Source organism: Mycteria americana, chromosome 2 (assembly GCF_035582795.1).
Source record: "Mycteria americana isolate JAX WOST 10 ecotype Jacksonville Zoo and Gardens chromosome 2, USCA_MyAme_1.0, whole genome shotgun sequence".
NCBI classification, from domain to species: Eukaryota; Metazoa; Chordata; class Aves; order Ciconiiformes; family Ciconiidae; genus Mycteria; species Mycteria americana.
In genome coordinates this window covers 57,175,723-57,189,363 of record NC_134366.1, presented here as the reverse complement: position 1 = coordinate 57,189,363, position 13,641 = coordinate 57,175,723, and the positions used below count along the sequence as shown (strand labels likewise).

The 13,641-nt window shown below is 41.0% G+C and overlaps 1 protein-coding gene across 4 annotated transcripts in view; it reads left to right on the top strand.

The window, feature by feature from the left end:
- Positions 1 to 13,641, top strand: part of VPS41 (VPS41 subunit of HOPS complex) — a 123,516-nt gene that overhangs the window by 88,340 nt on the left and 21,535 nt on the right. For all 4 annotated transcript variants that reach the window (XM_075493560.1, XM_075493557.1, XM_075493561.1 and 1 more), the window contains 8 exons: positions 456 to 517; positions 1,289 to 1,370; positions 5,558 to 5,650; positions 6,154 to 6,281; positions 7,206 to 7,350; positions 11,824 to 11,865; positions 11,991 to 12,041; positions 13,306 to 13,443. In XM_075493560.1, coding sequence (XP_075349675.1) covers positions 456 to 517; positions 1,289 to 1,370; positions 5,558 to 5,650; positions 6,154 to 6,281; positions 7,206 to 7,350; positions 11,824 to 11,865; positions 11,991 to 12,041; positions 13,306 to 13,443 — 741 coding nt within the window. The remainder of the gene's footprint in view (positions 1 to 455; positions 518 to 1,288; positions 1,371 to 5,557; positions 5,651 to 6,153; positions 6,282 to 7,205; positions 7,351 to 11,823; positions 11,866 to 11,990; positions 12,042 to 13,305; positions 13,444 to 13,641) is intronic.

The window sequence follows — 13,641 nt, the reverse complement described above, 5'->3', positions numbered from 1 at the left end:
AATTCTTGGTAATTCCTTTACCTGATGGAGCAGCACTAGGATTTATATTCTCAGTCAGTGTTTTTCCCCTCTGCAAACTTTGTGTTGACAAAGAAGGTGTCTCATATGGTGGCTGGTGGTTTTATTTTTGAGATAACTACTGCAGGCACTGACTGATCAGCTATGTGTTTTGAACAATCCTTAATATGTAGAGATGGCACAGTCTTCCCAGTGTCAATGTCGTTATGAGAATTATTTAAACGAGCATCTTAATTTGAACCCATGAGTGGTCTAGGCAAGTATTTTGTGTTGACTGGTCTGTGGGCCCTACATCTAAAGGAGAACTGGAGGTATCCACTTAGGGCCTGGCGCTTGACCTAACAACGGTGCATACAGCTGGAATGATGGTTATTGTGGCAGTCAAGTATTTGACTTCCAAACTTTTATAACCAATTCCTTATTTTTATTCCCTGTAGGATATTGGCTTAGCCTATATAAATCACCTAGTGGAGAAAGGAGAGTATGACCTGGCTGCTCGGTAACATATTAAAGATTTTTTTTGCTGGCTAAAGTGTATCTGTGTGAGGAAAAAGCGAAAGCAAATTATTGATTCTGAAGTATTTTGTGATGTTGATTTTTCTATGTGTTCTGGAGCTTCTGAAGATTCAAAACATACAGATGTGTTACTGCACCCTATATTTTCATGCTTGTAGTGACCCAAAAGTTACTGTAGTCTTTCTAAAATTTAATTAGAATTGAGACATATATATTTTTAAAAGTAAGCCTTAATTTTTTCAGTCACACTAGGTTTTCAAAATTGAGGTTTTCTTTGGATGTTGATAATCTTAAGTTTATTAGCGTGTCATTACATGTAAGACCATCAGAAAATAATTTGTGGTTACGTGGGTGTAAACAAAAATGTCAAATCTGGGTATCCAAAGTAAGGATCAGAAATTACCTAAGATTTGTGTTTTCATGTATATATGTATGTGTAAGCTTATCTTTTTAAGTGTTCAGTTTTACTCAGCTGAGATTTAAGAATTTCACTCATAAAGCTAATACGGCCCTAATCAATAAGAGTGAATGCATAGTAAACAATCAAGTCCTCTTGGATGCAAAGAAATCGTAAGATCTGAAGGGAGGAATACCTGGCATACTCTGCTTGAAGCAATGGTTGCCAAAGTAAGTGACCTTTGAAAGTGTCTTGATAGGGAAAAGAAAGGAGAAAGGAATCCTTGCAGTAGTGCTGTCACATTTGTGTTATTCTGTGTACCTACTTTTGTTTTCTCCCCTTTCATCTTCCTTCCAGTAAGTGCCAGAAAATTCTTGGCAAAAACACAGAACTTTGGGAATTTGAAGTTTACAAGTTTAAAGAAATAGGTCAGCTTAAGGTAAGTTAATTTGTATCTCTGAACTCAAGTAATTGGTATGCTATATTTCCTGCGTGTTTTGACCAAGTATCTAAAGGATCACATTTAATGACAGTAGTGTGGTAGCAGGATATAACACTGCCCTCGAAATTCCTGCCCCAGACCTCTAGTTGTACAGTTGTCATTCAGATTGATGTGTATATATTAACAAGCCTCAAAACAATGTTGAAGGCATAGCACATCCAGGTACTTGGCTACCTATTTTTAACTTGTTGACAGCCCACAAGTAAAAGACCCAGCCCCAAGGCCTTTACTTTCAAGGATGCTCATGGTTAAATACATCTTTCCCATTTATTTTTCACTCCCTTCCAGTATGTCCTGAAAAATCCTACCCCAACTCTTAAGGAAAAGGGCCTCTGTGGGTGCCAGCCTTTCCTGAAAATCCAAGTACCTTGCAACAGAGCCACAGCTTTAAGTGTCAAAGAATAGTTAAATTGCAAAGCGACAGGGAAAACCTATGCTGTGTGCTAGAAATGGTGGCAAGAAAGAGGAGCAGTCTGCCCTGTCTTGTGTTTTCCCTGGTCGCAAAGCCAGCTACCGTAATGGTACACGTTTAATGTGAGATTCTCAGTTAATAAATTGCCTGGGACATAAGACTACAGCACTGTCACTGCCAAATCAGTAGAAAACATTACACACACTCCCTTTGGTAATGCGTGTACATTTATTTCTGAATTTTATGTCTTCCTATTCAAACTCAATGAGCCAAAAAGGACATATTATTAAGATCTCACAGCATGCAGTCCCTTGCTGGTTTTGAGCTGTTTAATTCTGTTCAAAGAGTGAAAGTGTTTCAGCATTACGGTTTTCAGAAATGTCTGGCTTTTGTTTTAGAGCCACGCCAGTGCGAGAACAGTCTTGCCTTTTGTATGAGTTCTTAGTGTTTTGGTGCACTCTCTGCCACCTTGGAAGATGAAATCTCATGTTTCTGTCTCTTTATTTCAATCCAATAAAGGAACTGAGTGCAGGTACAGGTGAAATTTTGATACACTGCTTCTTGGACCTTTTGGGTTTATTTTGTTTTTTGGATGCAAGTGTCTGGAATGGATGTTTTTCTTGTCTCCACTTATGTCATCCAGCAGACTGTAAAATACAAAAATATTTGCAGGTTTGCTGCAAAAACATCTCTGCTAAATTACTGCCTTTCTAAACAGTTGGTTGTTTTCAGCCCCTTGAAAGCAGACTTAGAAAAATATAAGATGTAGTCCGTTACATTATTCAGCTTCAAGCTGCAGTTCTAGAAGATTCCTTTCTTATTTTACTATTTCAATCACATATAACTTTTCCCAAGTTCCTAAAGATACCTGAATATCATAAAGGATGAACTAAGTTAAGCCAGATCTAAATGAAGCGGTTCTTGAGATGGTTGGGGTCACTTGTATGCTATTTGGAATTTTTACCTATTTACCCAACCAGCAGGTATTAAACACGATAGTATAACTGGGCTATAACAGCTTTAAGCCCTGATGACAAGACTCTATTTGAGATTTGGAGACAAAGTGTACTTCAAAAGGGAATTTTTTAAAGAATTTGCACTGCATATAAGCGGTTGCCTGAAATCTGACATTTCCAATGTAAAATGATTTGCCAATAACTAAAGTGGCAGTAAAACTAAAGGTTTAAACTTCCCTTCCTGCAGAGGGACTAATTAGTGATACCCCAATGTCAAAGCCTGTGGGATGTGTGTGTTGTTTGTTTGCTTGTGGGTTTAGGTGATTTTTGAGTGCTCTGTACTAAAAGGTCCTGTTTGGCTACCAGAAGCTGCATTTTGGTATCTTGATGTCTCCCCTGTCTTCAGTGAATGTCCTCTAGCAAACCTTGTTATGACAGTTTCAAGATTTTAGAGCTTTGCAACGATCTGGTCCTCTCTTCCTCCAGCAACGGTGGCTTGATGGAGTTACATGCTTGTGCTTGAGTTACTTCAGTGTAGAATCCAATGTCTCAGTTCAAACAGCTGAGGAAGGTGGATTTGGAGGAAGATGCCAAACTCTGCGAGTGCTGGCTGTTGTGGCATGAGGGATATGCTCCATTCTGTTGACTCTGCTGTGACAGCAGTGACTTTCAGCAGGGGTGCAGGATCATCAGCTAGCAGCAGCAATGCTTTAATGACCAAATGTTGGCTAGAGGACACATGAAAGACTTTGCCTGACTGGTGGGCATAGCATAGAGCAGCATTATCCAGGCAGCCTCTTTCATCTCATCGGTATCCTCTGAGGAATAAATAATTGTGGTTTGGGCTTATTGGTGAGATGTTTTAGGCTATCTCATGTCAACTTTTATATGGACTTTCTTGTGTATACCTCGCCCTTATACATATTGTTCAAAAGTCTTAAGAAGAAACAAAGGAAGAAGGTATTTCTGTGTATAGTATCCTCTTTTTATTTAAAGTCACTTTCACCACGTGGTTCAGGAATTGATACAAGGGCATCCTGATTCTGGAGGTTTTTGTCTGACCTTGCTCCTTAACTACTGCTTAAAAATAAAATAGGAAGAGTTTGTAACCTCCAGGACAGGTCTGAGTTCACCTTTGTGCCTAGGCTTAAAAATAACTTGGATGATTCTGAGTCTTTGCTGAGCGCAGGGGCCAAACTGCAGGAGGTGGTTGCGCTTTTCCTTCAAAGCAGTGGGACTTGGGGCAGGAGAGATTTCCTTCCCAAGGCAGCCTGGCCCCCACGAAACAAGGCAGCTGCACCACTCCGCAGCTCGCTGTGAGGCTGAACCACAGCCAAGAGCTGCAGCAAAGCCTGTTGGGCAAGGCTGTTCATTTAGGAAGTGGCAGGAAGGTAGAAGGTGGGTATGAAAACAGCCGTTGGAAATGTCCTCTACCTTCAAGTCTCCAGCTGATGTCTGGCTTCCTTTCTTTATGGTCGGAAGAGGCTTTTTTATGAGGGGGTCAGGAATATGATGCCCTGGGGCAGCTGGCAAGACTGTGCCCTGAGTTAGCTATTAAATTCTGTGACAGACGGTGGGAGCTGATGTTGGCATCATGCCACGTTTCAAAGACTGGCCAAGCTCAAAAGCATGGGGAGAGAAGAGTTCTCTTGTGAGCAATGAACTTTGAATGTCTGCAAAGTCATTAACAATGCTTTTGTTATTTGTCTTATTTATTTTTACCTCCTTTTTCACCTACAGATGGAGGACTTTAATGAAATATGTAACTTGGGCAATTGTTTTGATTTAAATACTAGGAGAATTTGTTGTGAATAGTCATTGCTGTCTGTAAAACTGCGACAAAAAATGATGTAGCGAGATGTTATTTCTCCTGCTTTGTTCATGCAACTTCAGTAACAAAATGCTACTGCACCATGTGCCATTAGTGGGCAACAGGCAACATCTCTGAGTGTTTGGAGGAATTTCGTCAGTGTTGGGCCTTCAGCTGCAAACCCCAAAGTCCCAAGACAGCTGACAGCAGTAGGGTTTATTTTGGCAGGCAGCAATAACCTTGGCCTCTAGTTGCATGGAATAATAGTGCTAATAAGATGCTGTGCTGAAATTCCAGGGTATGAGCTGATTCGTTCTGGCAGGTTCTCGTCTCCTGCCTGCCAGAATGCAGTTCCTTAACACCTCCTATAGAGCAACAGATCTCACGCCTTCACCCTTTCTGTGGAGAGATGTATTCTCAAATTAATTTTCATTTGGGTATGTAAAAATAGCTGGCAAAACAGAACTCTTCATAAAATGTAGTGACCTCACAGTAAGTCATAAATCAAAAGTACACATTTTTCAGCTAATGAATGCTTATACCTTTTTACAAGATATAAGACCAAGACTGGACAAAATGGATTTTGAAAACTTTCTTCTGAGAGGTCTTTTGCGGGTTTTATTTCTAAATGACTAGAAGTAAATATTCAGACTTCTCTAAGTGCAATGGCTGATACTCCCATTCTGACTAGTATTTTACCACTATCTTTCTAATGAAAATTATTTCAGATAAGTAATACAATTCCAATGTGTGCAATCCTAAAGTAAATAACTTTAGGATACTGCTTACAAATATGAATATACAGCGCTTCCAGTGTTTACCAAGAGCCATGTTTTGCACGTAGCTTTGTTTTTTTGTTTCACAACAATTCTTTTTTCTATCGTCAGTGTACCAGGACGTTACATGTCATTCCCCTTCTGACGCTTTGTTCTCTTTGTTCCTATAGGCAATTAGTCGTTACTTGCCCAGACGGGATCCAGTTTTGAAACCTTTGATCTATGAAATGGTCCTGCATGAGTTTTTGGAGAGTGACTACGAGGTACTGCAGCCTGACACGTCCGCACGTAAAAGCTATTGCCAGCAAAACACCCTCAGCAGTGTGGAATTCTGATAGCAAATTCTCTGTTGTATTCAAACAGATTTTCAATGGAAAATTTAACAATAGTGAAAAGATTAAAAAGATGAATTTTGGTTTAGATTTTAAAAGAATAGGTAGAATGTTCTTCAGAGCATGCAAATACTGTGAGATTGGTTACTTATTGTAAATACTATTATTTTTAGTTTGTTTAATATAGCACAAGTGGTTGAGGTGCTTCACAAAGCATACAGCACCTGAAAGAGACCCAGCTTCATGAATCTTAATAAAATTGCCCTAAGAAGGAAAATCTGTGTTCTGCACTGTGCATGTCTGTGGGCCCGTAAAAATGGCTGAGAGGTGAAGCACAGCAGGTATCATCTCAGAGGCTTAGCTGAAGCTTTGATGTTTTGAAATGTTCCTTAGGCAGTTCTTTCTATTTCTGTTACAATCTCTTATACTTTTAGGGGTTTGCAACCCTGATAAAAGAGTGGCCTGGAGATCTCTACAACAACACAATTATAGTTCAAGCTGTAGTGGATCACCTGAAGAAAGATCCACAGAACAGGACTTTGCTACAAACACTTGCAGAATTGTGAGTACAATTTTAAACTCCTGTTACAAAAAGTAAGCTTGAAATAGTGTACTGTAGTTTATAATATTTGCCTAACTCTCTTAACAGAAATATCTGCTTTGTGGCGGGCTACAGAGTATCGGCTTCCTCTGCTCTCCACTCTGCTTGATTGCACAGCTTAGCAATTCTTTTCCCTTCCTTATAAAGTGTATGCTGAGTATGAAAGCAAAGAGTTTAGTATAAGATTGGATTTGCTACTCCTCTTTCCAAAGCAAATAGCTAGCATTCCTCTTTATGCTGTCAGAGGAAGCCTCTTTTGTGAAGTGTGTATTTCAGAATTACCCACAGGAAAATAAAATGGTGGGTTTTCCCCACTATTTCAAAAGTACTATATTTAGATTTACTGTGTGGCTGGAAATACGTGACTGGAAAATGTGCCAAAACTGATCTGGTTCTAGGCTACATTGTACAGGGATAAAGCTCTTTGGTTTTCTCATCCTGATTCCCATGTTAAGTTCTTTTCATACTGCTCCTTTGAAAAAAGCAGACCTGCTTTCAATTGCTATGTTACAGTCTGTCTCCAAGTTTTAAGAGAACGATGCTTTTTAGCTCTAAAGAGAGTTCCAATTAGTTTCCAAAAATAGAAAAGCTAGTGTTTTCTGTGGCTTCCCCTGTGGTTTGAAAATGGGAAAATGAAAATGCAGAGAACCACAGGTCAGAACACAAATGCAGTGGCTGATATAAACAGAGTTGAAATTAATGTTGCCCAGTATTTTATCTCCTTTTAACAGAAGTGAATCACAGCAACTATTTAGATATTCATCAAATCAAGTAGCATCCTAACAAGCTTTACATCCTAGAGTATATTTATATTTTCCCTTATAGGTAATTTTCCTACACTTAGATATGTAAGATCTTGTGTATTATAACATTGTTTTTTATCAGGTATACTTATGACCAGCGCTATGGCAGAGCCCTAGAAATTTACCTAACTCTGAGGCATAAGGATGTCTTCCAGTTGATCCACAAGCACAATCTTTTCAGTTCTATCAGAGACAAAATTGTTCTGCTCATGGATTTTGATTCAGAGGTATGGTGATCTTAACTTTATATTCACTTTCCACTAGAGATATTTTAGCAGATTAAAAATAAATGAGCTAAAGATAGTGTTGAGGCAGAGAGTGTGTTTGCTGTGTTTGGATACATTCTGAGGTAAAGAAGAAAGTGTTTGCTTAGACTGCAAAATAATTGACCCAAGGATGATTTTTTTCCTTTGTATTTCCATTTGAGTATCACTCACAGTAAGAAGAGTGCCAGATCCGAGATCATTGTTGTGATTCTCAAGTAGACTTTCACCATGATATTATTTCTGCATTTCTAATCAAATAATGCTATTGATAAGCCAAAGAAAGGAGGCAGTGAATTTATTGTGAGGCATATGTTAAATGTACTTGCCACTTTTCTTTCACTGCAGTCAATTAATAGAATAGGCTATTTCATTTGGAAGGAACCTACAACGAGGATCATCTAGTCCAACTGCCTGACCACTTCAGGGCTGACCAAAAGTTCAAGCATGGTTTGAAGGGCATTGTCCAAATGCTTCTTAAACACTGACAGGCTTGGGGCGTCAAACACCTCTTTAGAAAGCCCATTCCAGTGTTTGACCACCCTCTCTGTAAAGAAATGCTTCCTAATGTGCAGTCTAAACCTTTCCTGGCGCAGGTTTGAACCATTCCCACGTGTCCTATCACTGGATACCAGGGAGAAAAGATTGGCACCTCCCTCTCCCATTCCCCTCCTCAGGAAGCTGTAGAGAGCAGTGAGGTCACCCCTCAGCCTCCTTCTCTCCAAACTGGACAAGCCCAAAGTCCTTAGCCACTCATCAGAGGACATGCCTTCCAGCCCTTCACCCTTGTTGCTCTCCTCGGGACACATTCAAGGACCTTAACATCCTTCTTAAGTTGTGGGGCGCAGAACCACGCGCAATACTCAAGGTGAGGCCACTCGAACACTAAATACAGAGGTACAATCACCTCTTTTGACAGGCGGGTTATACTGTATACCCCAGGATGCGGTTTGCCCTCTTGGCTGCCAGGCCACACTGCTGACTCCTATTGAGCCTGTGGTCAACCAGCATCCCCAGACCCCTTTCTGCAGGGCTGCTCTTCAGCCACTGCTCTCCCAATTTATACTCTTGCCCGGCATTACTCCATCCTAGGTGCAGGATCCAGCATTTTGACTTGTGAAATTTCATCTTATTAATCCAGCCCAATGCTCCAATCTATCTAGATCCCTCTGCAAGGCCTGTTGTCCCTCGAGAGAGTCAACAGCACCTCCCAGTTTAGTATCATCAGCAAACTTACTAATCGTCCATTCAACTCCTGCATCCAGATTGTTGATAAATATATTGAACAGGTTTGGCCCTAGAATTGAACCCTGAGGAGCACCACTGGTGGCTGGTCGCCAGCCAGATGTAGCACCATTCACTACAACCCTTTGAGCTCCGCTGTTCAGCCAGTTCTTCACCCAGTGCACCAGGTACCTGCTTATCCCACAGCTGGACAACTTGTCCAGCAGGATGCTGTGAGGGACAGTATCAAAAGCCTTACTGAAAGCCAGAGGAACTACATCCACTGCCTTCCCTTCATCCACTAGGTGGGTGACCTTATCGTAGAAGGATATCAAATTAGTTGAACAGGACTTTCCCTTTGTGAACCTACGTTGACTTTGCCTGATGATTGCATTATTCTTTAAATGTCTTTCAGTAGTACTCAGTATAATCTTCTGCATAATTTTTCCATGTCCTATGGTTAGACTAATAGGTCTGTAGTTCCCTGGGTCTTCCCTCATGCCCTTTTTGTAGATTGGAATAATGTTGGCCAGCTTCCAGTCAGCAGACTCCCAAGACCTTTGGTAGATGATTGAGTGGGGTCCTGCTGTAACATCTGCTAGCTCCTTCAGTACTCTGGGATGAATCCCATCAGGCCCCATGGACTTGTAAACATTCAGCTGATACAGCTGGTCCCTTACAATTTCAGTGTCCACAAATGGAAAATCACTGTTCCCACACTCATGGTCCTCTGACTCAGGGGACCGGACAGCCCAAGGTCTATCAGTATTATTAAAGACTGAGGCAAAAAACGCATTGAATGCCTCTGGTTTTTCTTCATCCCTATTGATCAGATGACCATCTTCCACAAGTATTGGTCCAATGTTTTCTTTAGACCTCCTCTTGCTATTAACATACTTTAAAAAGCCCTTCTTGTTATCTGAAACAACACTGGCCAGTTTGAGTTTTATTTGAGCTGGTCTTTTGTGTTTTCTCCCTGCCTATACAAACCACAGCTCTGTACTCTTCCTGCGAAGCCTGACCTCGCTTCCAGAGATCATACAATTTTTTTTTTCTCTTGAGCTCCACAAGGAGTTCCCTGTTCAGCCAAGCTGGTCTTCTGCCCCGCTTGCTTGACTTAGGGCACAGTGGAATCACCTGCTCCTGTGCTTCTAAAAGGTGGTTCTTAAAGACTAACCAGCACTTGTGGACTCCTAAGGCCTCAAAAGCAGATTCCCAGGGTACTCTGCTAAATAGCTTGCTAAATAGCTCCCTAAATAGCTTAAAGTTTGCTCTTCTGAAGTCCAGGGTAGCAACTCTGCTGTTCTTTTTTCTTATTACACTGAAAATTTTAAACTCAACATTTCATGATCCCTGTGGCGAAGAGAGCCACCTACCATCACATCCCTCATGAGTCCTTCTCTATTCACAAATAGCAAGTCTAGGAGGGCATCTTTCCTAGCTGGTTCACTGAGTACCTGTGACAAGAAATTAACTCCTACAAACTTCAGGAATTTCCAAGTCCTGCTCATCACGGCAGTATGATATTCCCAGTTCATGTCTGGGAAGTTGAAATCTCCCATAAAGACAAGGGCTACCGATCTAGAAATTTCTCATAATTGCCTACAGAATAACTCATCAGTGTTTACATCCTGGCTGGGCGATCAGTAGTAGACACCCATTACAACATCTCCTTCATTTTCCATCCCCTTAATCCTCACCCAGAGGCTCTCAGCCACATCATCACTAACTGTAAGGGCTGTACAAACAAACCTCTCCCTTACATATAGTGCAACACCTCCACCTCTCCTGCCCTGCCTATCCCTCTGGAACAGCCTGTAGCCTTCCATCCCAGCACTCCAGATATGGGACTCATTGCACCAAGTTTCACTAATACCAATGATATCATAGCTCTGGGAGCTGACCAACACTTCCAGTTCATCCTGTTTGTTTCTTATACTGCCTGCATTGGTGTACAAGCATTTCAGATATCCTCCTGAGCCCTCCATACTCCCAGGAGCAGTGTAAATGTTCCCACTAGCATTGCCACCCTCAGGCGATGCCATACCAACCCTTCATTTACCTACTGCAATCCTGTTGGTATCCCCTTCCCCCATTGATTCTAGTTTAAAGTTCTCTCAGTCAGTCCCACCAGCTTACACCCAAAGATGCGTTTTCCCCATTGGGACAGGTGGATCCTGTCAGGCCCCAGCATACCTTGTCTCTCAAAGGCTCTTCCATGGTTTAAAAACCCAAAGTTTTGGTGGAGGCACCAGTCCTCGAGCCAGATAGCAATATCATGGGCTCGCCTGTTTCTACCAAAGTCTCCCCCCATTACTGGGAGGATTGAGGAAAACACTACCTGTGCTCACAATTTTTTTTTTTTTCTTCTGAAAGTTTGCAAGGTTATTAACCTAAATTCCAAAAATAAGAAGTATGTGTTTTGTGCTGAATTCAATCTTCTTTCTTCCCAGCTGGCTATAAAACCTCAGCAAATGAGTTTTGGTATGATCCTTGGTGGGAAACCAAGTAGATCTGCTCTTTCAGTGCAGTGCTTGTTTAAGCACTGGAGCTAAAATATAGAGTCATCTGTACCAAAGATGATAATCTTTGGTATGCCCATTCTAAACTACATGGGGGAAAAAAAGAGTTTAATTCTTTTTTATTAGATAGAGTAAATCATATCAGGAATCTGTGGTTTTGTATTTTTTGAATGTGAAGCAAAGTTTGCTCTTCTAAGAGGAAGCAGAACCAGAATCCTGGTGGCCACTCTGCTTACATGATCTTGTCTGCTTGTGTTACGGTATCGGTGTGCAGATAGTTTGGAGGAATCCAGTTGTAAGGCAAGTTGAGTCGTGTGTTTCCTATACAGCCATCACCCTGCAGTTCCCTTTTTCAATAGGACAAATAGTATTTCTACATCATTTGACAGTGGCCTTCTGTGACCTATGATTCGATTGGCATACTTCACCTGCAATATAAGTGCACAGTATTGATTGCTATTAGTGTGGAAACTTAGGAGAAGTATTCTGGAAGAATACATGATGTGTTCTGTAATGCTGTGCTGTCGGGGAATGCTGATGTTATGCAATCTGCTCTCTGAATTACTGTCGCTGAAAAGAGTAGGTCTGCAATATCCATCCGATACCCATCAGTGAACAAGCATAATACTATATAAAGTGCGAGAAAATATGTGTACCTGTTTCTTAACTGGGTTCTCTTTCTTTACTTTAGAAAGCAGTAGACATGCTTTTGGATAACGAAGATAAAATTTCCGTGAGTATAACAACTTCATGGGATGGCAGTCCAGTGCTTGCTTGTATTACCCATCCTTCTTTCAGTCCTGTAAATGTGATGTTCATCACAGGTTTGCTAATCTGTTGGGTTTTGTTTTCTTTCAGATTGACAGAGTCGTTGAAGAATTAGAAAACAGGCCTGAGCTACAGCATGTGGTAAATATTTCTATATTCTGTTGGTTTCAAGTTGAGCTGAATAAACTCTTTGCTGGGCACATCTTCTACAGATGTGGTTATCCTGTCAAAGTGCACATGCCACTGAAATGTCATAAATCATCAGAGCCAAAGTGGCTACTTTTGCTAATCCGTTTTTTAACATGGCCATAGCGTTTTTACAATAGTAAAATAATTTTAAAACATGTACCTGTGAGAACTTGATAACATACTGCTTACTTGTTAACATACCATGAGTTACTCCTTATGGCATTGCAGACACTTGTCTTCTCTGGTCAATTACTCCTTGCTTGTATCCCTCCTCTTTCCCTACACAAAAATGGGATTGGATGTTGGGTGCAACTCTGAAGCACATTTTGCTGATCCATAGAGACAGTGAACTGCTTGTCTTTCTAGAGCTGTAACTTCTATAAGCTGCAGGATTGTTCTTGTTTGTGCAGAATTACAATATAACTGTAAGGCTGTGGCTCCACATTGCTATTCCAAAAGCACCTCTTCGTTTTGAATGTGCTGTCAGTGGAATACGTAACGTGTAACCCTGGGCTTGGGCTGTATTAGGGACGGAAGTTTAACTTGCTGCTGTGTACAGGTGGGGCTCAGGGCATCGATCTGGTGGAGAGCGGGTTTATGTGTTAGAGATGCAATTATAGAAAGCAGCTCTATGAAGCGTGCAGCCTGCAGCCCAAGAGCTTTGCAAAGACAACTGACTGACTGACTGTCAGTTTATGGAAGGGATGCATCAGTTTCAAAGTGTGAAGCCTGTTTCCCTTTGCGTAAGAGCGACTCTCCAGATGATTCCCAAGGCTTTTCTGTGCTCATCTAGAGAGAAGGAACTTTGCCCCAGTATCTATATATAGTTTGAGGTACTTTGGTTAAAACATTTCATGTGGTAAAAATTTGATCTATAGTTATCTGTAATGGTCAAGCATATCTAGATAACCAAAATGCTTCATTTGATATATTTGTCCCAAGTTTTCTGTAAAATTCAAAATCCAGTAGTTTCATTGAAGGTTAAAGGACAGTTTCTTAACTGCTGCTGAAAACCTGCTTTATAGAGCTGGTTTGGGAGATTGCTGTGGTGAGGGTACTTCAGAAAAATGTAAAACTAGTCTTCTGAATCAGGATTTAATCTCTGTGCCTTTTAGTATGTGTTAGAACATTCCTGAGGAAATTAGGAGTTTTTTATTAGCAGAGAACAAATACTATTGTCTAAGTGGTTTTGAGTTCTGATCCTTTTGATTCCTAGTATTTGCACAAGCTTTTCAAGAGAGACCACCATAAAGGCCAGCGATACCATGAGAAACAGATCAGCCTTTATGCTGAATACGATCGTCCAAATTTACTACCATTTCTCAGAGACAGCACACACTGTCCACTAGAGAAGGTAAGCCCCCAAAATCTAAACACAGGTCCCAGATTTTTGTGTCTGTAGCTTGTAGTGTTGTGAATTTGTAACTGTGTCTGGTACTGCCCTCTACTGCCAAAAGGAGGAGATCCTTTTAGTTTGTGACCATCACCTTTAGAAGTTTCGTGAGAGCTTCCTCTTCCTGAGAGACCTTCCTCTCTCAGCTCACAGGGCAGG